General features: G+C 43.5%; 1 protein-coding gene across 3 annotated transcripts in view; it reads right to left on the bottom strand.

Moving 5' to 3' along the window:
* Positions 1-23,790, bottom strand: part of pacrg (PARK2 co-regulated) — a 482,128-nt gene that overhangs the window by 330,041 nt on the left and 128,297 nt on the right. For all 3 annotated transcript variants that reach the window (XM_072246200.1, XM_072246199.1, XM_072246201.1), the window contains one exon: positions 22,602-22,736. In XM_072246200.1, coding sequence (XP_072102301.1) covers positions 22,602-22,736 — 135 coding nt within the window. The remainder of the gene's footprint in view (positions 1-22,601; positions 22,737-23,790) is intronic.

Consider the following 23,790-nt stretch of genomic DNA (forward strand, 5'->3'; position numbering starts at 1 on the left):
GTTAAGCTAGGATTAAATCAGGGGATTGCGGGACAGCATGACTCGAAGAGCACAAAGGGCCTAATCTGTACTGGTAAATAAATAAATAAATATTAAGTAGTTGAAATAAATAAGTGGTGCCAAATAAAAAGTGAAAATCGTAGCGAGGTGGTGTTCATGGGTTCAATGTCCATTCAGGAATCGGATGGCGGAGGGGAAGAAGCTGTTCCTGAATCGTTGGGTGTGTGTCTTCAGGCTTCTGTACCTCCTCCCTGATGGCAGCAATGAGAAGAGGGCTTGTCCTGGGTGGTGAGGGGATCCTTAATGATAGGTGGCATCGTTCCTTGAAGAATAGGTGTTAGTGAGATATCTTGGCCATGGTTGGACCAGGATAGACTATTGGTGATGCTCCCTCAGAGAAACCTGAGGGGATTGACTCTCTCGACCTTAGCATTGTTAATATAGACAGGAACATGTGCACCACCCACTTCCTGAAGTCAATGACCAGATCTTTTGTTATGTTGACATTGAGGGGAGGGTTGTTGTCATGGCAACAAGTTGCTAAGCTTTTTATCTCCTTCCTATACTCCCAATTATCACTATTTGCAAAGTGGCCAAATACAGTGGTATCTGCAAACTTGGAGTTCAAAGTTCAAAGTAAATTTATTATGAAAGTATGTATAGGTCACAATAAGATCATAAGACCTACTGCAGGAGCAGAATTAGGTCATTCTGCCCATCGTGTCTGCCCCGCCATTTCATCACGGCTGATCCATTTTCCCTCTCAGCCCCAATCAGCTTCATTCTAAATGGACGTGCCTCTATTCTGAGGCTGTGTCCTCTAGTCTTAGACTCCACCACCTCAGAAAACATTCTCTCCATCGAGGCCTTTCTGCACCATTGGTCACCATTTGTTCTGAGATTTAGTGAAAGCTAATCCAATTCTCTGCCATTCCCTGATGTAGACACAGGGAGCACCTTAGAGAGCATCCCAACTGGTTGCATTACTGTCTGGAATGGGGGTGAGGAAGGGGAGCTACAGCACAGGATCGAAGTAAGCTGCAGAGAATTGTAAACTTAATCAGCTCAATCCTTTAACATCTACCGGACGATGCTGAGGATGTTCTACGAGTCTGTGGTGGCCAGTGCGATCATGTTTGCTGTTGTGTGCTGGGGCAGCAGGCTGAGGGTAGCAGACACCAACAGAATCAACAAACTCATTCGTAAGGCCAGTGATGTTGTGGGGATGGAACTGGACTCTCTGATGGTGGTGTCTGAAAAGGGGATGCTGTCTAAGTTGCATGCCATCTTGGACAATGTCTCCCATCCACTACATAATGTACTGGGTGGGCACAGGAGTACATTCAGCCAGAGACTCATTCCACCGAGATGCAACACAGTGCGTCATAGGAAGTCATTCCTGCCTGTGGCCATCAAACTTTACAACTCCTCCCTTGGAGGGTCAGACACCCTGAGCCAATAGGCTGGTCCTGGACTTATTTCCTAGCATAATTTACATATTACTATTTAACTATTTATGGTTTTATTACTATTTAATTCTCTAATGAAAACCAATTTCCCCCAGGATCAATAAAGCATGACTATGACTATGATTATTTTTAATTTAATTATTTAATATATATATTTACCGTAATCCATTTTTTTCCTATACTTATCATGTACTGCAGTGTACTGCTGCCTTATATTACATATTTCTTGACATATGACGCTGATGTTAAACCTGATTCTGATTTTATTGAACGTGGCCAGTGCACACACTCAGTACCACCTTCAACTCAAGCCTGACAGCAGGATTCCGTTCAGACAGGTTGGCTGTGCTCGTCAAAGTGGAAACCTTCCTCCAAAGCGACAAGTCATTAATTGTAGCATTTTCGCTGACATCTCACATCTGTGATCTTCCATTTCCACTGCCTGTAACGAGGGGCTGCTGCAGACATGGTTGATTGACTTCATCAGCTCATTATAAATCCGCACGTATACAGCACTGCGTGCGCTATTTTCATAAATGCTTTCGCGTGAGGAGCGTTTGATGTAATGCTTCAGCGTCTGACTCTGTAATTGGTGGCGTTTAGAAGGATGAGGAGGGGGACTTAATCTCTCAAAGTAAATTTATTTTCAATTTTAGCTATCTGTCACTTGAGCTTCTTTTTTCTTGTGGGCATTCACAGTACTACAATGAAATACAACAGACTCAATGAAAGGCTCCACACACAGACTAACGGCAGGGCAGTGGCTAGCACTCTGCTTTACAGAACAGGTGACCCGCCGCTGCCTGTAAGGACTTTGGGGTCGCTCTTCCCACAACTGTGTGGGTTTCCTCTGGGTGCTCTGGTTTCCGCCCACAGTTTGAAGACGTATCGGTTGGTGAGTTAATTGGTCATGCGGTTCGAAGGGATGAAGGGGCCTATCCTGCGCTGCATCTCAAAAAATAAATAAATAAATTTTAATGAGCGAAAGAAGACCTACAGGTACCTGCGAGTGCACCTGGATGACAGACTCGAGTGGAGCACCAACACAGAGGCTGTGTACAAGAAGGGCCAGAGTCACTTTTACTTCCTGAGATCGAGGTCCTTTGGAGTCTGCAGGCCTCTCCTTCTCGTGTTCTACCAGTCTGTTGTCGCCAGTCTATGCGGTGCTGTGCTGGGGCAATGGCATCAACACGGGTGATGCCAACAGGTTCATTAAATTGATTAGAAATGGCTCTGTTATAGGAGTCAAACTAGACACATTGGTGGCTGTGGTAGAACAAAGGACTCTACGGAAAATCCTGGCAATTCTGGACAATGTTTCTCACTCTCTGCATGCCACCTTGGCTGAACGGAGGAGCACTTTTAGTAACAGACTGAGTCAACTGCACTGCTCCAAAGAGCGCTATATGAGGTCATTCTTACCCTTGGCCATTACGCGCTATAATAAGTCAACCTATAGCTGGGGAAGTGATGACCCCTCCCCCCCAACCGTTAGACTGTTTGAGGTAACTTATTTTTTATTCTTTTTTACTTCTTTTCTAATAATTGTATATCTATGCACTTGTAATGCTACTGTGACACTGTAATTTCCTTTGGGATCAATAAAGTATCTATCTCTCTATCTATATGTATATTAAATAGTTAAATTAAATAAGTCGGGCAAAAATACAAATAAATAAAAGTAGTGAGATAGTGTCCATGGGTTCAATGTCCATTCAGAAATCGGACGGCAGAGGGGAAGAAGCTGTTCCTGAATCACTGAGTGTGTGTCTTCAGGCTTCTGTACCTCCTTCCTGATGGTAGCAATGAGAGGAGGGCATGTTCTGGGTAGTGGGGGTCCTTAATGATGGACACTGTTCCCCACCCCACCCCCCGAAGCACCGCTCCCCACAGGTGTCTTGGATACTACTGAGGCTAGTGCCCATGATGGAGCTGACTAAGTTTATAGCTCTCTGCAGCTTACTTCAGTCCTGTGCAGTTGCCCCCGACCAGACCAGACGGTGACAAGTTTAAGGGAAGCATGAGGGGAAACGTCTTTACGCAGGGGAATCATGAGAGTGTGGAACGAGCTGCCATTTAAGAGAAGTCTGGATAGGTACAGGGATGGTAGGGGTACGGAGTGCTGTGGTCCCGATGCAGTTTGATGGGAGGAGGCAGTTTAAATGGTTCAGCATGGACTAGATGGGCTGAAGGGCCTGCTTCCTTGCTGGACTTCGCTATGACTCTATATGTTACCATTTACGTACAACCCTGGGATTCATTTTCTTGTGAGCATACTCAATAAACACATTTGTTCAATTTTATGAGGCAAAGAAACATAATCATTGCCCCACATGAAGAGAGTTAACCCTCGTTTAGTATTATTTTATCAAGTTACACCAAACCCTGTCACTGCAAACCCTAAGTGTCCCTAATCAATTTTAAAGTTAAAAGTAAACAATAATTGAATGGTAAACAAGATATTCTGGTTTTGCTTGAGAGCTGTTTCAATTTTTATGTCCCTTTTCTAATCATCTGAAAAATTCTCCTTTTATCTTTAAATTACCTCACACACATTTGAAAGTCTGTGTCAAACACAGCAGCATCCAGAAATAATTTAATATTTCACTGGCTCTTCATTTTCCATGTTACAGGGACAGATCAGCATTTTTTTAAGTAGCTTTTTAAAATGAGATTTATGTGACAATTGGCAATGACAGGTTTTTTATCACTGATTTTCACTTGTCATGGTCCTCATGCTCTAATAACATTCCAGGAAAGGAGATTAAATTCCCCATGAACAAACACTCAGAAACTAACTGAGCCAAACCAGTCCAAGGAATAACAAATTGGCAGGCAGGACACCACAGTAGCACTATAATTAGCATTGAGAAGCTATCAAAATCAAAAACAGTGCAGCCAATTTCTCAAGAACCAAAGCGGAGTGGTAAACTCCTGGTTTAAGATGCCGCTACTGAAGGCGAGTGACAGCTCACTGGTATTTCAAAAGGCAAGAAATTCATCCCAGATAGACTAGACAGGCAGGGTGTCGGGATTCGAAGCGAAGGTTGGGCCGACATCGGTCGCTCTCCCTCGACGTTTGCTCCTCTCTCTGCAGCGCTGAGGCTGTGAGACTGCCCTGGCTGCCGTGCTTTGTGTCTGGGAGCTCCATGGCAATATGCCCCGCTAATATGATGAACTGAGATCAAGGCTTTGGGCCTACTCCAGACTGCTCTAGGGAACTGGATCTATGGATTCCATTTGGCTCGGAATGCTGCTGCTTACTTCTATTGTTTGCATGATTTGTGTTTTTTTTCTCTTTCTCTGCGCATTGGGATTGGTCTTTCTTTTTTTAACTGGCTTCTCTCAGGTTTCTTGCTTTGTGGCTGCCTGTAAGTAGACAAATCCCAAGGTTGTATAAATTATACATACTTTGATAATAAATGTACCTTGAACCTTTGAATCTTTGGAACCTTATATCAAATGTTAGGGCATACTTTGGAGTTAGGGTACATACTGCAGTAAATACTAAAGTCAGCAACTAATCTTTCAACCTGAACATGGATTGTAAATTAAATTTAAAATGCAGCCCCGCACAATAGTTAACTCGAGGAATTCAGCAGATGCTGGAAATTCAAGCAACACACATCAAAGTTGCTGGTGAACGCAGCAGGCCAGGCAGCATCTCTAGGAAGAGGTACAGTCGACATTTCGGGCTGAGACCCTTCGTCAGGACTAACTGAAGGAAGAGCTAGTAAGAGATTTGAAAGTGGGAGGGGGAGGGAGAGATCCAAAATGATAGGAGAAGACAGGAGGGGGAGGGATGGAGCCAGGAGCTGGACAGTTAGTCCTGACGAAGGGTCTCAGCCCGAAACGTCGACTGTACCTCTTCCTAGAGATGCTGCCTGGCCCGTTGCGTTCACCAGCAACTTTGATGTGTTTTGCCTGCACAATAGTTTCCTGGAGCTGTGGACAGCAGGTAACTGAAAACCAGTCAATGCTAATTAATATTCATTTTGGGGTGTTTGGAGTGTGGGTGCGAAGGAGGAGGTGTGAAAGTTATACATGTAATGCCCTGGTTCATATTTTTGCTGTTATGCTGTATGTATTTCATTTTGGCAGTTCTGTAAGAGCAGTCTGTTCTGTTTTCATGCTTGTTTGAGTTACAGTTGAAGATAAGAGATGAGATATGTGCCATCCGGTTAGGATAGTCGAATTAAGGGGAGGTTTCTCTGGTGAGGAACACTAAGGTTGGGTTTGGGCTTTCGTTCGAGAGGAGATGAAGAGAGAAGACCCTGGGGAGAACCGGTCACAGCATCCGATCCAGTGGGAGACCCGTTTGGTCGAGATGGATGGCAAGCAACGTTCAGAAGGTGGCGTGAGCTTTCACGTTGACCGAGGGCCCAACGCACAAATGACAGAGAAGTTCTAACTTGTGCACATTTGACTGTTTAATTAGAATGGACCCTTTCCTTTTTGTTATTCTTTACTAACCCTTTAGTCAAGATTCATAAATACAATTCCTTTAATCGTATGCGGTGTGCTGTCTGTTATTTTGTGGCATTACTTCGTAACAGGGTGGCAAATGCCACAGCACCCACACAAACCGAGGTTTGGTGTGGGATCACGCCTCAATCTCATGAGTTTGGCATGGACTTGCCAGAGGTTGCCTTCCATAGACTTATGCAGCCAAGGAAACCAAGGTGTTTCACATGTGTAGCCCCCCTGGCCAGCCTCAGGGTCGCTCAACTCGCTGTCTGGGGAAACAGCCCTCGACCCCGCCAAACTGGGTAATAGTTTGTGTGGATGCTGTGTGATGTACCCCACCCCGCTAAATAACAGACAATACACCAGATACGATTAAATGATTTACAGTTTATAGATATTACTGGAACTATATAATTAATAGAGAATAAAATATAAAAGGCGCCACACTTATCAAAGTTCAATCTCTTCGTGCACAAACAGTTGGAGCTCAGGGCCCTCCTTCTTCACCCTGCGACCCCTCGGACCACCTCGACCTGCCGCCTGGGACCAAAAACGGTGGTCGACCAGACGTTCCACACGAGTCCGTCTCTGTCTCCTCTCCTCGCCGAACACCCTGGACCTCGGACTCCTACTCAGGGTCCAACCCTGTTAGCGGACTCACAGCACCTGGTCCATCCTCTGTCTCTCTTTCTCCCTCCTTCTCCCAAAAAACCCACACATCACAATATCTTACAGACACACAGAAAGAATAACATCTATCCCAATTGGTTCAGAACACCTTCTTATCAATAACATAATCCAAACAAACTGCTAGCGGGAGGATTTTCTCAGCAGTTAACATAACAAAGAAGCCATTTCAATTATAACATAACAAAGAACTCATTTTAATTCGACTACGCAGTAACATAAAAGAAGAAACCCTTTGCACATGTAATTCAAAGGAAGCATTGTAGATACATTGTAACTATAGAACTGTCTATTGGTAACTAGTCACATGAGTGGGAATGTGAGAAGAGCGAAGGGAATAAGTTACGCATCCTTGCTTATTTTGCGGCAATTTGTAGCTTGGGACCGGCGGATGTCTTATCTCTCAGTGACCGCTGAATGGTGCTTAGCTTACTCTTGGGTATGCTTAAGCTCCATCGCTTCAAGATTGTACGTTTGCTAATTGCCAACAAAGGATGGAATAAAGGGTTCGACTTTTGCAGCAATCGTTGGAGCTAAGGGCACGTCATGCAAGTATAACAAATCCACTGGGTCTCAGACTAGCAGCAATTCTCTTGCTTTCGTTTTGGTTTCACCTTGCCACTGCGCCCGAGGACTCGGTGTGGTGATCCACTGCTGGAGTCCCTGTTTGCCCTTCCCTGAGCAAGGAGACCAACAGTGGTTAGGCTAGGGTTAAACGGGTGGATTGCTGGGCGATGCGGGCACGCTGGGCCAAAGGAGCCTGTTTCACACCATATACCTCTAAATAAATATATCATTCTTAATTCCTTCCTATTGTACTTTTGCTGCCAGTGTAACAGGCCAGGTTCCAACATTCTCCCTATTAACGCCTAGTTACCTGGGTGACAGTTCCCCATTTTCTCTCTCCTTCCTTTCTAAATAGAGGACAAACAAGCACACACAAGTACCTGCTCTTCAACATTTCTGGTGCATGATTAGGACATTGGACAATTGCAGAACGTTTTTGCCATGGTAAAGTTTAGGTATTTGCATGGAATTTTAAACCCACCAAGGTATACAACCAGTAAAATCAGGTTACCTGCACATTTGTCCCAAACGTTCTCGTGAGGTATTTCCTTTCTCTGGGCCGACCAGGACTGGAGGCCCAGTTGAGGGCCATATGGGGCTGGAGGCCTGTGTGTACGTGCATGTGTGTGTGTGCGCGGGCGTGCACGTGTGTGTGTGCATGTGTATGTGTGCGCGCGCGTGTCTGTGTGTGTGTGTGTGTGTGCACGCATGAGTGAGTGTGTGTGTGTGTGTGTATGTGTGCGCGCGCGTGTCTGTGTGTGTGTGTGTGTGCACGCATGAGTGAGTGTGTGTGTGTGTGTGTGTATGTGTGCGTGCGCGTGTCTGTGTGTGTGTGTGTGTGTGTGTGTGTGCACACATGAGTGAGTGTGTGTGTCTGTGTGTGTGTGTGTGTGTATGTGTGCGCGTGCGCGTCTGTGTGTGTGTGTGCATGCATGAGTGAGTGTGTGTGTGTGTGTGTGTGTGTGTGTGTGTGTGTGTGTGCGTGTGTGCGCGTGTGTGTGTGTGTGTGTGTGCGAGAGAGAGAGAGAGAGAGAGAGAAGGTGGAAAGGGTTTGCTTTTGCTTTTGCCATCTGGTTTTGTAGTTGATGCTGAACGTTGTGAGCATCGGCAGTTCAGGTGGAGGCGTTTGATGTTGAGACGTTCGCCGAGCTTGGCAATTAGCCTGCAGGCATTTCATCGCCAGTGGAGGTGACATCCTCAGTGCACAGTTGCTGGTGTGTCTCTCTGGAAGTGCTCCAAGAAGGACATCGCTTCAACTGGGACACAAGGCAAGCTCAAGAATTTTTAGAAGCGTGGTTCTCTTCTGATAACTCGGGGAGTAAACATATTGAAATAGATGCCATCTACAAACCCCTAAGAGCCAAGGAAACGCGAGTCAATAGAATTGAAAGGTCAACTGAAGGGGTAGCCAATCAGGATCGAGGCAAGCCTGTATAAACATGAGCACTCCCAGAGAGAAACACCAACAACTGCACACCGATGATGTCTCCTCGACCTGTGATGAAACGTCTGCAAGCTGATTGCCAATCTCGGCGAATGCCGCAACGTCAATCATTGTGAGCCAGAATGTGCGGCGATGCTGGCAGGCTGGCCACAGCTCACCCCATGCGTTTTGATCGTTAGCGCAAATGACACATTTCATTGTATGTTTCGATGTACACATGATAAACAAATAAAGCTGAATCTGAATCTGAAGTGCTGATACAGTAACACATTAAGTGTTGGATCTCTTTGTTGGGGTGGTACGGTAGTGTAGTGGTTAGCACAACGCTTTATGGTACCAGCGACCCAGGTTCAATTCCCACCACCACCAGTACGGAGTTTGTACGTTCTCCCCGTGACCTATAGCTTTCCTCCAGGTGCTCCGGTTTCCTCCACAGTCCAAAGTCATACCAGTTGGTAAATTAATTGGTCGTCGTAAATTATCCCATGATTAGGCTCAGATTAAGTTAAGGGATTGCTGGGCGGCGGTGCTCGAAGGGCCAAAAGGCCTACTCCACACTGTATGTCAATAAATTAATTAATTATCGGGCTATTTAACCAGAGGTACTGGCTAATTAAAGTCTGATGTAGCAGTATTTCAGTGGAATAAAGGAAATTACAGTGGAAAGAGAGAGGCAAAGTAAATTGGGAGGAGATGCTGCCAGAGATGACAGCAGAACAGCAATGACAAAAGTTTCTGGGAAAAACGAGGATGGTGCAAGATAGATGTATTCCAAAACCAAAAAAAACCTCTAATGGCAAAATAGTACAACCATGGCTGACAAGAGAAGTCGAAGCAAATGTAAAAGCGGAAGAGAGGGCATACAACAAAACAAAAATTAGTGGGAAGACAGAGGATTGGGAAGCTTTTAAAAACCTAGAGAGAGCAAGTAAAGGAATCATTAGGAGGGAAAAGATGAAATATGAAAGCAAGCTAGCATACAATATCAAAATGGATAGAAAAAGCCTTCCCAAGTATGTAAAAAGTAAGAGAGATGAGAGTGGATATAGGACCACTAGGAAATGAGGCTGGAGAAATAATAACAGAAGAAAAGGAGATGGCAGATAAACTAAACGAGTATTTTGCATTAGTCTTCACTGTGGAAGACACTAGCAGTGTGCCAGATGTTGAAGGCTGTGAGGGAAGAGAAGTGAGTGCAGTTACTATTACAAGAGAGAAGGTGCTCAAGAAGCTGAAATATCTAAGAGTACATAGGTCAACTGGACCAGATGAATTGCACCCTAAGATTCTGAAAAAAGTAGCAGTAGAGATCGTGGAAGCATTAATAATGATCTTTCAAACATCATTGGAGTCTGTCCTGGTGCCAGAAGCCTGGAAAATTGCAAATATCACTCCACTCTGTAAGAAAGGAGGAAGGCAGCAGAAAGGAAATTATAGACCGGTTAGCCTGACCTCAGTGGTTGGGAAGATGTTGGAGTCAATTGCTAAGGATGAGGTTATGGAGTACTTGGTGACACAGGACAAAGTCATCATGATTTCCTTAAGGGAAAATCTTGCCTGACAATTCTGTTGGAATTCTTTGAGGAGATTACAAGTAAGATAGATAAAAGGGATGCAGTGGATATTGTATATTTGGAATTTCAGAAGGCCTTTGACAAGGTACCACACATAAGGTTGTTTATCAAGTTAAGACCCCATGGTACTACAGGAAAGTTACTGGCATGGTTAGCGCATTGGCTGATTGGTAGGAAGCAGTAAGTGGGAATAAAAGGATCCATTTCTGCTTGGCTGCCAGTGATTTGGTGTTCCATAGGGGTCAGTGTTGGGACCACTTCTTTTTATGCTGTATATCAATGATTTAGATGATGGAATAGACAGCTTTGTTGCCAAGTTTGCAGATGATACAAAGATTAGTGGAGGGGCAGGTAATATTGAGGAAACAGGCAGGCTGCAGAAGGACTTAGGCAGGTTATGGGAATGGGCAAGAAAGTGGCAAATGAAATACAATGTTGGAAAATGCATGGTCATGCACTTTGGTAGTAGAAATAAATGTGCAGACTATTTTCTAAACTGGAGAAAATGCAAAAATCTGAGATGCAAAGGGACTAGGGAGTCCTTGTGTCGAACATCCTAAAGGTTAACTTGCAGGTAGAGTTGGTGGTGAGGAAGGAAAATGCAATGTTAGCATTCATTTCAAGAGGTCTAGAATACAAGAGCAGGGATGTGATGCTGAGGCTTTATAAGCCTCACCTTGAATATTGTGAAAAACTTAGGTTCCTCATCTAAGAAAAGATGTGCCGGCATTGGAGAGGGTTCATCAGGATTTACAAGAATGATTCTGGAAATGAAAGAGTTATCATACGAGGAACGTTTGATGGCTCTGGGTCTACACGCTGGAATTTAGAAGGATTGGGGAGGGGGGGGATTGCATTGAAACTTTCCAAATGTTGAAAGGCCTAGACAGAGTAGATGTGGAAAGGATGTTTCCCATGGTGGGGGAGTCTAGGACAAGAGGGCATGGCCTCAGGATAGAAGGGCGCCCTTTCAAAACAGAAATGCAGAGAAATTTCTTTAGCCAGCGGGTGGTGAATTTGTGGAATTGATTACCTCAGGCAGCTCTGGAGGCCAGGTCATTGGGTATATTTAAGGCAGAGATTGATTGGTTCTTGATTGGAAAGACTACAGGGAGAAGGCCGGGGATTGGGGCTGAGGAGGGGTTAAAAAAAAGGATCAGGCATTATTGAATGGTGGAGAAGACTCAATGGGTCAAATGGTCTAATTCTGCTCCTATGCCTTACGATCTAACATAGGGATTTGAGTTTATATAATTAAGCAGAAAAGCCTGTACCTGATTCCAGAGCCATGATGATGATGACCTCGACTCAGACCTGAGAGGCCAGCGTCGGGCATTTTCATGCCTTACAAGGTGCAGTTCGAGGGGCGCCACTCCTCGCAAAGACGTTTCGCAGTATTATCTTTACGAGGCCGAGTTGCGAGCTCGACATCAACCCGGCGCGGATGGAGAGCGCACACGGGGGCGGGCTGTCACTGAATCGAACTCGGGAACCTCCATTCTCGAGCCCGACACTGACCTCACTGCGCCAGCAGCCGACAACCAAAGCCGCAGCAACATGAAAATGTCTGAGCAAGTCATGCATTTATATCAGAATTGTCGTGCGCTGTTAACCCTTTCGTCACTGTCCCCTGAGCTTGCCCCACCTAGAGAAAGGAGACTCCGATGTACTCCATTCTTCCTCAGAGGTTCATAGGTCAGGTTTTGTTCTGCACCTTGGAATTCTGAAGAAGCTGCCTGACCTTTCAAGTGTTTGTTTTATTTATTTCAGGTATCTGACACAGTACGGCACAGTAGCCGGCCCCACGGCCCACAATGTTGTGCTGAATCAGCTAAAAAGTAAATCATCCACCCGCCACCCCGAACTAATCCCTCCTATCTACACAACGCCCATATCCCTCCATCTTCCTCCCATTTATGTGCCTATCCAAACATCTCTTAAAAACCTCTAATGTATTTGCCTCTACCACCAGACCAGGCAGCACATCCCAGGTATCCACCACTCTCTGAGTAAAAAACTTACCCCTCACATCTCCCTTGAACCTACCCCGTCTTACCCTTAATGCATGCCCTCTGGTTTCAGACATTACAATCCTGGGAAACAGATGCTCCCTGCCTACTCTATTTATGCCTCTCATCATTTTATTATGATCTATCAGATCTCCTCTCAGCCTTTGCCACTCCAGAGAAAACAACCCAAGTTTGTCCAGCCTCTTGTGATGCCCTCTAAACTCGGCAGCATTCTGGTAAACCTCTTCTATGCCCTCTGCAAAGCCACCACATCCTTCCTATAGTTGGGCGACCAGAATTGTTGCAATATTCCAGATGTTGCCCAACCCGAGTTTTATAAAGTTGCAACATCCATGTTACAGCAACACACATAAAAGTTGCCGGTGAACGCAGCAGGCCAGGCAGCATCTCTAGGAAGAGGTGCAGTCGACGTTTCAGGCCGAGGCCCTTCGTCGTTTGAGTCCTGACGAAGGGTTCACCAGCAACTCTTATGTGTGTTGCTTGAATTTCCAGCATCTGCAGAATTCCTGTTGTTAACATCCATGTTACTTTCCTTTTGCATGACTGGAAAATATAACCTTTCATTTTAGCCTCCTCACTTGTCCCAGCTTATAACTTAGGTAAATAGGAGGCTCTCCATTGGTCTAGGTGGACCATGGATAAAGTATCATAGCTGGCTACATGATACGCAAGCTGGGACCAGTATGATACGAGAGCAAGCTGTTGCCCATGTAGCAGGCTCCCCCTCTCCAGGCAGCTGATGAATCCAAAGGAACGGCAGAGACTGATATGGTTTGGCACCAGCGGCCTCACAGGAGTTGCCGGTCAGCAGTGAACTCAGCACAGGGGCTCCCGCTCTGGATTTTTCCCTCGGAGTTTACTCCCAAAGCCTTCACCGTGAGTGGGTATAACCACAAGGCAGCAGAAGTGATGAAGGAGAGACTGTCTAGAATGTTTCCTAATGTTGATAGTTATTGTGATAGATGTAAAACTGAGACAGCTACACTGACACATATGTTTTGGTCCTGTTCTATACTGGAACAGTTCTGGAAGTCAGTTTTTTCAACAATTTCTAAAGCACTTAAAATTAATTTACAACCTTACAAATTAACTGTGCTCTTTGGAATAATTCCTCAAAATATCCATGGTATTTCTTTGTCTGACCAACATGTTATTGCATTTGTTACATTGATAGCTAGGAGGGCCATTTTGTTGAAGTGGAAGGATACATCAGGTCCCACTTTGTCACAATGGTTCTCTCAAGTGATGCTGCGTCTTAGTGTGGAGAAAATTAGAAGTCGAACCTTTGAACCTATGTTTGATTTTGAGAAAAGATGGGGCTCATTTCCTCGTTATTATCATTTGAGTTAATTGATAGATTTCCTCCACGATCTAATTGTAAATTTTTGGTATATTTTTATTCTTGCTGCCGGTTCGATGTTTATCTTTAGAAGCTTTTTGTATGACGCGTGGCTCCGGGGTTGAACACCTAATAGGTTTTCTTCCCACTTTTTCTGCTTCGTAGGGATTTTATATTATCACCAAAATTTTTCAATCTTTAAAATAATGTTTTTTTTCCTTGAGACATTGTAAGTGTTGTTTACTTTGATGTACTCGTGTTATTTTTGAATAATATAATAATAATAAAAAGATTTGAAAAGAGGTTTGAGATCAGAATTTTCTTTCTCCTAGATGAGCTCCCCACCAAGATTGAAGAGACCCATTCACTCAAAAATAACTTAAATAACAACTCAAGGTTCTACGAATGACATATGACTCCAGAAATAACAGCTAGTACATTTTTGCAGTCAAAACTTAGTGAAGCATCTTTCCACTGGAAGAATGTAACAGCTTCTGTTCAATAAATACACAAGTTTTTTTTAAATAATCCATTCAACTAGATAGCTTCCTTTTAAAGATTAATGTAAAGTCAATAGCACTTTTTAAATTACAAGAACAGTTTGTCCTTAACCCTAACAACCCAAAGGAATTTATATGCCATTATCAACATTACATCAATTCAAAAAGTTCAAAGTAAATTTATTATCAAAGTAGATATACTACCCTGAGATTAATTTTCTTGTGGGCATTCTCTGTAGATACAAAGAAACAGAATAGAATCAATGAAAAACCACATACAAAGCTGGACAACCAACCAATGTCCGAAAGAAGACAAACTGTGCAAATGCAAAATAAATAAATGAAAGAATAATATTGAGAACGTGAGTGATAGAGTTCTGGAAAGTGAGTCCATAGGTTGTGGAATCAGTTCAGAGTTGAGGTTCAGGAGCCTTATGGTTGAAGGGTAATAACTGTTCTTGAAACTGGTGGAGTAGTCAGGCATATTCCATCATTTTCATATATTAAAGAATAAAGGTAACAGGACAAGTTGTGTAGTTACAATGCCTTCATAATGCTTCCCTTGAGTTAAATGTTATTTTCAAATACCTGGATTTTCCCACCAACATACCCAAAATGGGTGTTAATGACTGTGGATTGCCCGGCACAATACTTGCTGGTTTGAGTTAGTGCAAACAATGTGTTTCACTGTATGTTTTGATGTGCATGTGACAAATAAAGAAAACCTTAGAATCTATTTTTAATAAAGTCAGCAAAATGAATGAGAATATGGATTTCTGAATGGGCATTAAACCCAAGAACAGTATTTCACTATTTTTTATTTCTGTTTTACACTACTTATCGTACCTATTTAATATACATATGTACATATCCTCATAGAAGGATCAGAAGTGGAGAGAGTGAGCAGTTTCAAGTTCCTGGGTGTCAAAATCTCTGAGGATCTAACCTGGTCCCAACATATCGATGCAGCTATAAAGAAGGCAAGGCAGCGGCTATACTTCATTAGGAGTTTGAAGAGATTTGGTATGTCAACAAATACACTCAAAAACTTCTATAGATGTACCATGGAGAGCATTCTGACAGACTGCATCGCTGTCTGGTATGGAGGAAGCTACTGCACAGGACCGAAAGAAGCTGCTGAGGGTTGTAAATTTAGTCGGCTCCATCTTGGGTACTAGCCTACAAAATACCCAGAACATCTTCAGGGAGCGGTGTCTCAGAAAGGCAGCGTCCATTGTCAGGGACCTCCAGCACTCAGGGCATGCCCTTTTCTCGCTGTTACCATCAGGTAGGAGGTACAGAAGCCTGAAGGCACACACTCAGCGATTCAGGAACAGCTTCTTTCCCTCCGCCATCTGATTCCTAAATGGACATTGAACCCGTGAATACTACCTCACTTTTTAAATATATATTATTTCTGTTTTTTGCACGATTTTTAATCTATTCAATATATGTATACTGTAAATGGTTTATTTACTTATTTATTTATTATTATTTTTTTCTTCTATATTATGTATTGCATTGAACCGCTGCTGCTAAGTTAACAAATTTCATGACACAAGCTGGTGATAATAAACCTGATTCTAATATCGTCGTTAGGTCGCATCTGAAACTTCCAGTTGGTGGACGATTTCCCTCCATGCCACTCTGACATATTGGGAAATCATGTTTGTGGCAGGTTCTAATATACTTGGTGTAATTCAGTTTTTTTCCTATATTTATCATGTATTGCCACAAAGTTAACAAATTTCATGACATATGCTGGTGCTATTAAACTGATTCTTAATCTGAATTATTCAGAACATAGTGTCACCTGTAGAAATAACCTATAGCAAAGAAAAATTATGAAGAAAATTCTCCACAAGAGAGTCTGTGTACCAGCAGTGTAATCTCCCTATAACAGAGTCGGTGTACAGTAATGAGAATCTGTATTTCAGTAGTGTGAACTCCTCATAAGTGAGCTTGTATACATCAGTGTAATGCCCTCACGAGAGTGTACAAGCATGTAATCTCCCTACAAGTGTCTGCATACCAGAACTGTAATCCCTTCACAAGAGACTCTGTGTACAAATTGGGTGGACTAGGAGCATTATTCCGTCAGCAGAAAATTACAATTGTAAAGGCAGATTGCTGTGTAAAGCCACCAAAAGCAACTGCTCAAGAGTATTTTAGGATCTTGTTTATTCTTTTTTGCTTCTTGGGAAAATAGCTTCCCAAAAATTTGCAGATACAAATCCACTTTAGTCCTTTGTAACTCGTAATTCTTGTGTTTCTGCTGATTCAAAGTTCAAACGTTCAAAGTTCAAAGTTCAAGGCAGATTTTATGATCGAGGTACATATATGTCACCATATACAACGCTGAGATTCATTTTCTTTTGGCATACTCAACAAATCTACAGAATAGTAACTGTAACAGGATCAATCGGAGTGCAGAAGGCAACAAACTGTGCAAATGCAAATGTAAATAAATAACAATAACTAACAAGAACATGAGACGAAGAGACCTTGAAAGGGAGTTCATTGGTTGTGGGAACATTTCAATGATGGGACGAGTAAAACTGAGTGAAGTTATCTTCTTTTTTGAATGATTCCATTCAAGCTCTCTTTGCACATTCCTTTGCATAGTGCGCTTTTGAAAAGCAGCCCCCGAAGCGAAATCCTAATTGGGTGTGGATTCTCGGGGAAAATGGTGAGGTCACCTGGTTGCTGCCACCTTTAATCCTCGGCTTTCTCCGTCTCTCTTTATTCTCTGGCTGAATTCATCCGCCCAGACTCCCAAGGTGGCCCTAAAGGGAGGGGAAAAAACAACTTCTATTCTATTTCATTTTCTCCGCCTCCAAATGTGGGTTGAGATCCTTCAGAAGTGTAACTTGACGTCAGAATCACAGCCACAATTCAGTGAGCATTAAGATCCAAGGTGGGACAGCATAATAATAGCCAATTACAATGTTTTTATTCCTTAACGTTGTTGTAACCAGGCGTTGGTGATGGGGTTAGTGGAGACATTCTCCCACTACTTATTAAATGCTCCCAATGGTGTGAATCTCAAATAGCCTCTGACAAACAAGTCCAACTTCCTGGCCTTCACATGCAACTACTAAGCCCAGCAGAACTGTTTCTACTGACAGCAGAAGGGGCAAAGGTGGGTGGCCGGTGCCTTAAAAACCAGTCAATTCGGGCAGATGAGGCTCGGCAGCCGGGGTTGGCCGCTCATCTAGCAGAAGGAAAACTGTCATCTCAAACCTCTGCTGCCTTGCGGCTATAACCACTCATGGGAAAGGCTTCAGGAGTAACACTCGAGAGAAAAATCTGGAGCCGGAATTCCTAAGGCAGTGCTACGTTGAGTTTGACGTTGACTGGTAACTCCTCTGATGCTGCTGGTGCCAAACTGTATCCGTATTTCCCATTCCTTTGGGTGCATCAGTTGTGTGGAGAGAGGGAGACTACTGCATGGGCAATGGCTTGCTCTCCATATCGAACTGCCCTGGCTTGTGTATGATCGCTAGGACACAACATCCATGGTCGATCACAACTGTTGAAGGGCCTCATGATGTCCTTAGTGATGCTGAGAGCGGACTGATATTGACCAAGTTTCTTCATTAAAATAGTACCATGGGATCATTAGCATCCTAATGTATTCCGAACAATAAAGATATAACTAATATGTCAGCAAAAAGGACTGGAATATGGGATAATCATCCAGGACATTGTGAATGTGCTGTGTCACCTGCAGATACCACCTTTCGCAAAAAAGTCCGGGAAGAGAACATCCAGGAAGGAAAAGTGCAGGAAGGAAGAGGCCAGGAAGGAAAAGTGCAGGAATGAAAAGAGTTGGAAGGAAGTGGCTAGGAAGGAAATGTGCAGGAAGGAAACATCCAAGAGGGAAAAGTGTAGGAAGGAAGTGGCCAGGAAAGAAACGTGCAGGAAGGAAGCGACCAGGAGGGAAAAGTGCAGGAAGGAAGAGACCAGGAAGGAAAAGTGCAGGAAGGAAGAGGCCAGGAAGGAAAAGTGCAGGAAGGAAGTGGCCAGGAAGGAAAAGTGTAGAAAGGAAGTGGCCAGGAAGGAAAAGTGCAGGAAGGAAGAGGCCAGGAAGGAAAAGTGTAGGAAGGAAGAGGCCAGGAAGGAAAAGTGTAGGAAGGAAGAGGCCAGGAAGGAAAAGAGCAGGAAAGAAAAGTGTAAGAAGGCATAGGAGAGGCATGGTAGTGTAGCAGCTAGCATAACACTTTATAGCACCAGTGACTGGGAGATTGGGGGTTCAATTCATGCTGCTGTATGTGAGGACTTTGTAAGCTGGCGCTGTAATAGTTAATAGTGTTGCGCTAACCACTTCTCCACCATATACCCCCAAAGAAGGAAAAGGTATAAATCTAAATGGCAGTGCTGGTATTCGAGCCCATGCCTCCAAAGAGACCGAAACCTTAATCTGTCTGGTAGTTCGGCAATGGAGTTACGGTATATAGCAAATACTAATTTCAACAGCAACCAGTCTTCAGTACTGAACTGGACTGTTGAAAATGCACCCAGAACAATACTGCTTTTGGAGCCTCAGACTGGGGTCAATTGCAAACAAAGAAACACTCTGTTTGACCTGAGATGTCTGCATATGCATGAATGCAGCCCAGCATCAGTGGGAATTAACATTCATTTTGGGTGTCTGGAATGTTGGAGGTGTTTGAAATCTATATGTAATTCAAAGGAAGCATTGTAGATATAGAATTGTCCTGCCGTTACCTTTGACTTTTAACATATAAAAATGTCATGTAATAGTGGGTCAGGAAGGTCTCTTCCGAGAGTGTCTCCCGTATGATTCCGCTTGCTTGGCTGAATAGACTTTTATATCTCTCCGGTGACTTCGTTCACAGACACAACAGCCAGCGTGGTCTCAGGTTGCACCAAACTACCACACAAGTTAATGTTGTTTACGATAATATAACATTATAGTAACTGGATGGTAGCGTAGCACATTGCTTTACACAAATCACAGATCAGGGTTCAATTCCTGCCACTGCCTGTAAGAGGTCTGTACGTTTTCCCTGTGATCACATGAGTTTCCCCTGAGTTCTCTGGCATATTCTCATATACCAAAGATATACAGTTAGGGTTAGCAAACCGTGGGCATGCTACATTGGCACGGGAAGCATGACGATGGTCACCAGCTGCCCAGCACCATCCTTGCAGAATGGATTTGACGTTAGCAACACTTCTCACTGCAACACACACAAAATGCTGGAGCAACTCAGCAGATCAGGCAGCATCCATGGAAATGAATGAACAGTCAACATTACAGGCCGAGACCCTTCTTCAGAATTGAGAAGTATAGGGCGAAGATGCCAGAGTAAAAAGATGGTGGGAGGGGAAGGAGGCTAGCTGGAAGTGTATGTTTCGATGAACAGGTGACAAATAAAGTTATTCTTTATCACTTTCGTTCATAGTACATCACACATTCTGTCATAAACGCAAGAAAATCTGCAGGTCCTGGAAATCCAAAACAACACACACAAAATGCTGGAGGAACTCAGCAGGCCGGGCAGCATCTACGGAAAAGGGTAAAAGTCGACGTTTCGGGCCGAGACCCTTAATCAGGTGCTGAGTAACCAACTGTTTACTCTTTTCCATAGATACTGCCTGGCCTGTTGAGTTAGTCCAGCATTTTGTATGCATTGCTCATGCACATTGTTATGCGTTATAACATCAAAACATTAAATTACTCAAAGGAAGATGAGTTAAAGTTAAAGTCTGTCCCGAGCCTTATAGGCTCATCAGGCCGGTGCTTATGCCGGTTTCCATGGTGTGAAGCGACTGAGGGTACGAGACCTCCCCTCCCCGGATAGGATGCCAGTCTATCGCGAGGTTAACCCCCCAGCATTTTGCTGGTTCCCATTTTCATCTGGGTGGACTGGAGCAGTGTGCGGTTAAGTGCCTTGCAAAAAGACACAACTCGCTGCCTTGGCTGGGGCTCAAACTCACGACCTTCAGATCGCTAGTCCAATGCCTTAACCACTTGGCCACGTGACACCCACCCAAGGAAGACACCAGAGTCCAAAATGTGAGTTTCACTTTGGGTTTACTTTAAGCAAAGCACACAGGTAACACGTGATGACGTATGCAATTCACGTATTTTTACATGTAACATATAGTTGATTAAGGAGTGCTTAATCAACTATATGAATATATTATTACTCAGATATAACTGAAATATTAAAAACACAGCACATAAAGTACACATACATAACACTTTGTAACAAATACACTGCCAATTGCAAAATCAAAATCAATATGGAAATGTATGTGATTCTGTTGATAAATAGCTGTGGCTCTAGGAATTTTTTCAGGTTTCAGAATTTTCCAGTATTCTAAGGTTGGTTTTGGATGCTGAACAAAAATGAACAGTACATCTAGGTGCATTACTATTTGAGAACTAATACCCTTCAGCAACTGTATTGGAGATAGTTAGAAATAGCATTTGTTTCAGATTAATTAACAGAAGTATAAAGATCAATAATCTAAAGCAACACACACAAAATGCTGGGGGAACTCAGCAGGTCAGGCAGCATCTGTGGAGATGAATAAACAGTCGCCGTTCCTCAATGCATCACCAGCACCAGCCTACCTGCCGTCTAGGGCATATGTACGAAAAGTGCCATTAAAGGCCCAGTATCATCATGAAGGATCCTAACCACCCTGCTCACGGACTGTTTGCCCCACTCCCATCGGTGAAGAGTCTATGCAGACTCAAAAGCAGTTACTTTCCCCGAGTGATCAGGCAGATCAGCACCTCCACTGACTAGCACTCCCCCCTCTACACTCCAGCACCACTACTTTATCATTTCCTGTCAGTCACCTGACGTACAGACACTCCCGTGCCGAGCGTCACTTTACGGACATACAATCGATCTATGTATATAAGCTACTTTAAACACAAGAAAGTCTGCAGATGCTGGAAATCCAAAGCAACACACACAAGATGCTGGAGGAACTCAGCAGGTCAGGCAGCATTTATGGAAATGAATAAAAATGACTCCCTTCTTCAGGACCAGAAAGGAAGAGACAAGACTCCAGAATAAGAAGGTGGGGGGAGGGGGGGGGAGTCTGCAGATGTTGGAAATCCAAAGCAACACACACAAGATGCTGGAGGAACTCAGCAGGTCAGGCAGCATTTATGCAAATGAATAAAAATGACTCCCTTCTTCAGGACCGGAAAGGAAGAGACAAGACTCCGGAATAAGAAGGTGGGGGGGGGGGGAGGGGAAGAGCTAGAAGGTAATAGGGAAGGCAGGTGGGTAGGAAAGATAAAGGGCTAGAGAGAAAGGAATCTGACAGGAGAGGAGATTCAAAGATTCAAAGTACTTATGTAGTATACGACTCTGAAATCGGTCTTCCCCACAGACAGTCATGAACCAAAGAAGAACCACAGAACTAACCCATTCAAAGAAAAATATCAAACTCCCTCCACCCTCAAGCTCTGAAAAGGAATCACCCAAATGGCAGCAGAGGAGAAAAAGTGAACTGTAGGAGAAATAGGAGAAAGGGAAGGAGGAGGGGACGCAGGGGGAAGGTGATTTGCAGGTGAGAAGAGATAAGAGGCCAGCATGAGGAATAGAAGGGGGGGGGAAATTTTTACCAGAAGGAGAAATCGATATTCATGCCTTGAATTCAATAACCTGAAAGCATTTATTCAAATTTGAATTTATCTTTTATTTTCGGAACGTATCCTAGAAACCTGCAGTCAGTTATTCTGCCCCAGAAATATACCCTGACTACCTTAAGATTTATTACTTGTGACGTTGTGAGCATTCCTGGAATGATTCTTTAAAAGCTTTCTCGGTAATGAAATCGCTAATTTCCTAATCAGTTTAAAAAATGTACCAGTGCCGTCCCTCGTCATGGCACTTAGATACAAATTGTTGAGGGAAAATAAACTGAATTGGATTAATAAAAGGGACTTTTGTTATACCATTTTTCTGTAAAAGCTGAATAACAGCATTAGAGACTAGAACTAATCGATTCATTTCTAAACCAATTAACCTTTCACAAGGGAGAAAATGGAGGAGACGCTATGATATCAGGCTGGAGGTCAATTTGTGACAGAGATGTGTCTGACACAGATTACATTAGCAATCCTGCCTGAGAAGTGTAGAGTTGTTATATCAGTCTGGGCCTAATTAACATTCCATGCCTGATTACAAATGGCACACATATATGACCCAGCTATTTAGCTAATTAAAGGTTGCATTCAAAGCTATAGCCCGGAGTATTGGATGGAGTTATGACAGTCAACCAGGCCTGAGATATGTCCTCTCCCAATCGCTCACAAAAACAGAAAGCTACAACCGAGGCAACAAATGGCTTTTTTAAAAGACACTTCCAACCCTGTCATCTCACAGATCTAATGAAAGAAGAAGAGAAGGTGTCTCCTTTAAGGGTATGTTGATAATGTATGCTCAAATGCACAATCAAAATAATTCAATGAGCAAAAACTCTCCCTGGTACACTTCAATACAATGTATGGTTATAGTCCACCAACCTTCCAGGCTATTCGATTTCCTTTCGCGTCATGTTCCACAGCCACAGGGAAATCGCCCCTTTCATAGAACTTCCGGAATGCCGTCGGCTTTATGCGCCTCTCTTTAAACGCACCGGCTGGTGGAGGACCGGCATTCTATCGAACAATGAAGGGAACAAGTTAGATATCTAATTTGGTTAAAGCAAAGGGAACTCTTCCATTTACCGGGGTATCTTACACATCTTTGGGTAGACGCTTTCAATTTTATGGTTTTTATATTCTGTGTTTTTGCCGTTCTTTCTCGTTGCCATTTGGCGAATTTGTTAACTTTTTCCTTACCGGGGGATGGGGTGGAATTTGGGGGTTGATGTTCCTGTTGCCTTTTGGCGATTTTGTGAGTTTGTTTTGGGCTAGGGTAAGGTGTTCTTGTTGCCTTTTGATGAGTTTTGTTGATTTTTTTGTGCAGGGGATGTGGGTTTGGGCATTGATGATTGTGTTTCCATTCTTTTTTGTCTGGGGGAAAGGGTTTGATGGTTTTCTTGAAATACTTCAATGGTTTTCTTTGTTTCATGGAGAAAACATCTCCGAGTTGTATACTGCATACATACTTTGATAATAAATGAACATTTGAACCTTTGGCTCAAACCGAGGTGTAACCAACAAAATCCATTCTTTGTGGAAAGTGTTCAGAAACTGTAGTGAAACTTAAAAACAAAAGAGGAAATATTAAATAAAAAGCTTCAATATGGACTAACTACATCTCAATTAGCCTTAAATAGATATCAGCATTTAAGACCTTTGGCAACTCGATCCTTTAGGGTTAATTGTACAAATTACAGTAGTTACTGCCTGTTATGCCTCTGACATTCAGGGCAGCAATGAAGTTCCTCCATCTCTGTGGTCCTTGGCCACCTTCTCTAATGTGCCCCAGATATGGTTCAGAGAACTAATTTCTGCCTCTACAATACGGCATCAAGTTGTCTTTGGTTTCCCATGTTTCGCCCGTCCTTCACGGGTCCAATGAAATGCTGTCTTGATGACGGAGTTGGCCTCTCCTCTCGTCACTTCTTGGTGGTGTTCAGGGCTTCCTTCATCATGCCAGTAGCTTCCTCTCAGTTTTCACTCATGCAAATCCCGGGAGGAGACTCAGGAATACCATTGCACACAGATATATGGTTCTCCATTGTTGCTTCTGAAACTATTTTATTTG

This window comes from Mobula birostris, chromosome 29 (genome assembly GCF_030028105.1).
Source record: "Mobula birostris isolate sMobBir1 chromosome 29, sMobBir1.hap1, whole genome shotgun sequence".
NCBI classification, from domain to species: Eukaryota; Metazoa; Chordata; class Chondrichthyes; order Myliobatiformes; family Myliobatidae; genus Mobula; species Mobula birostris.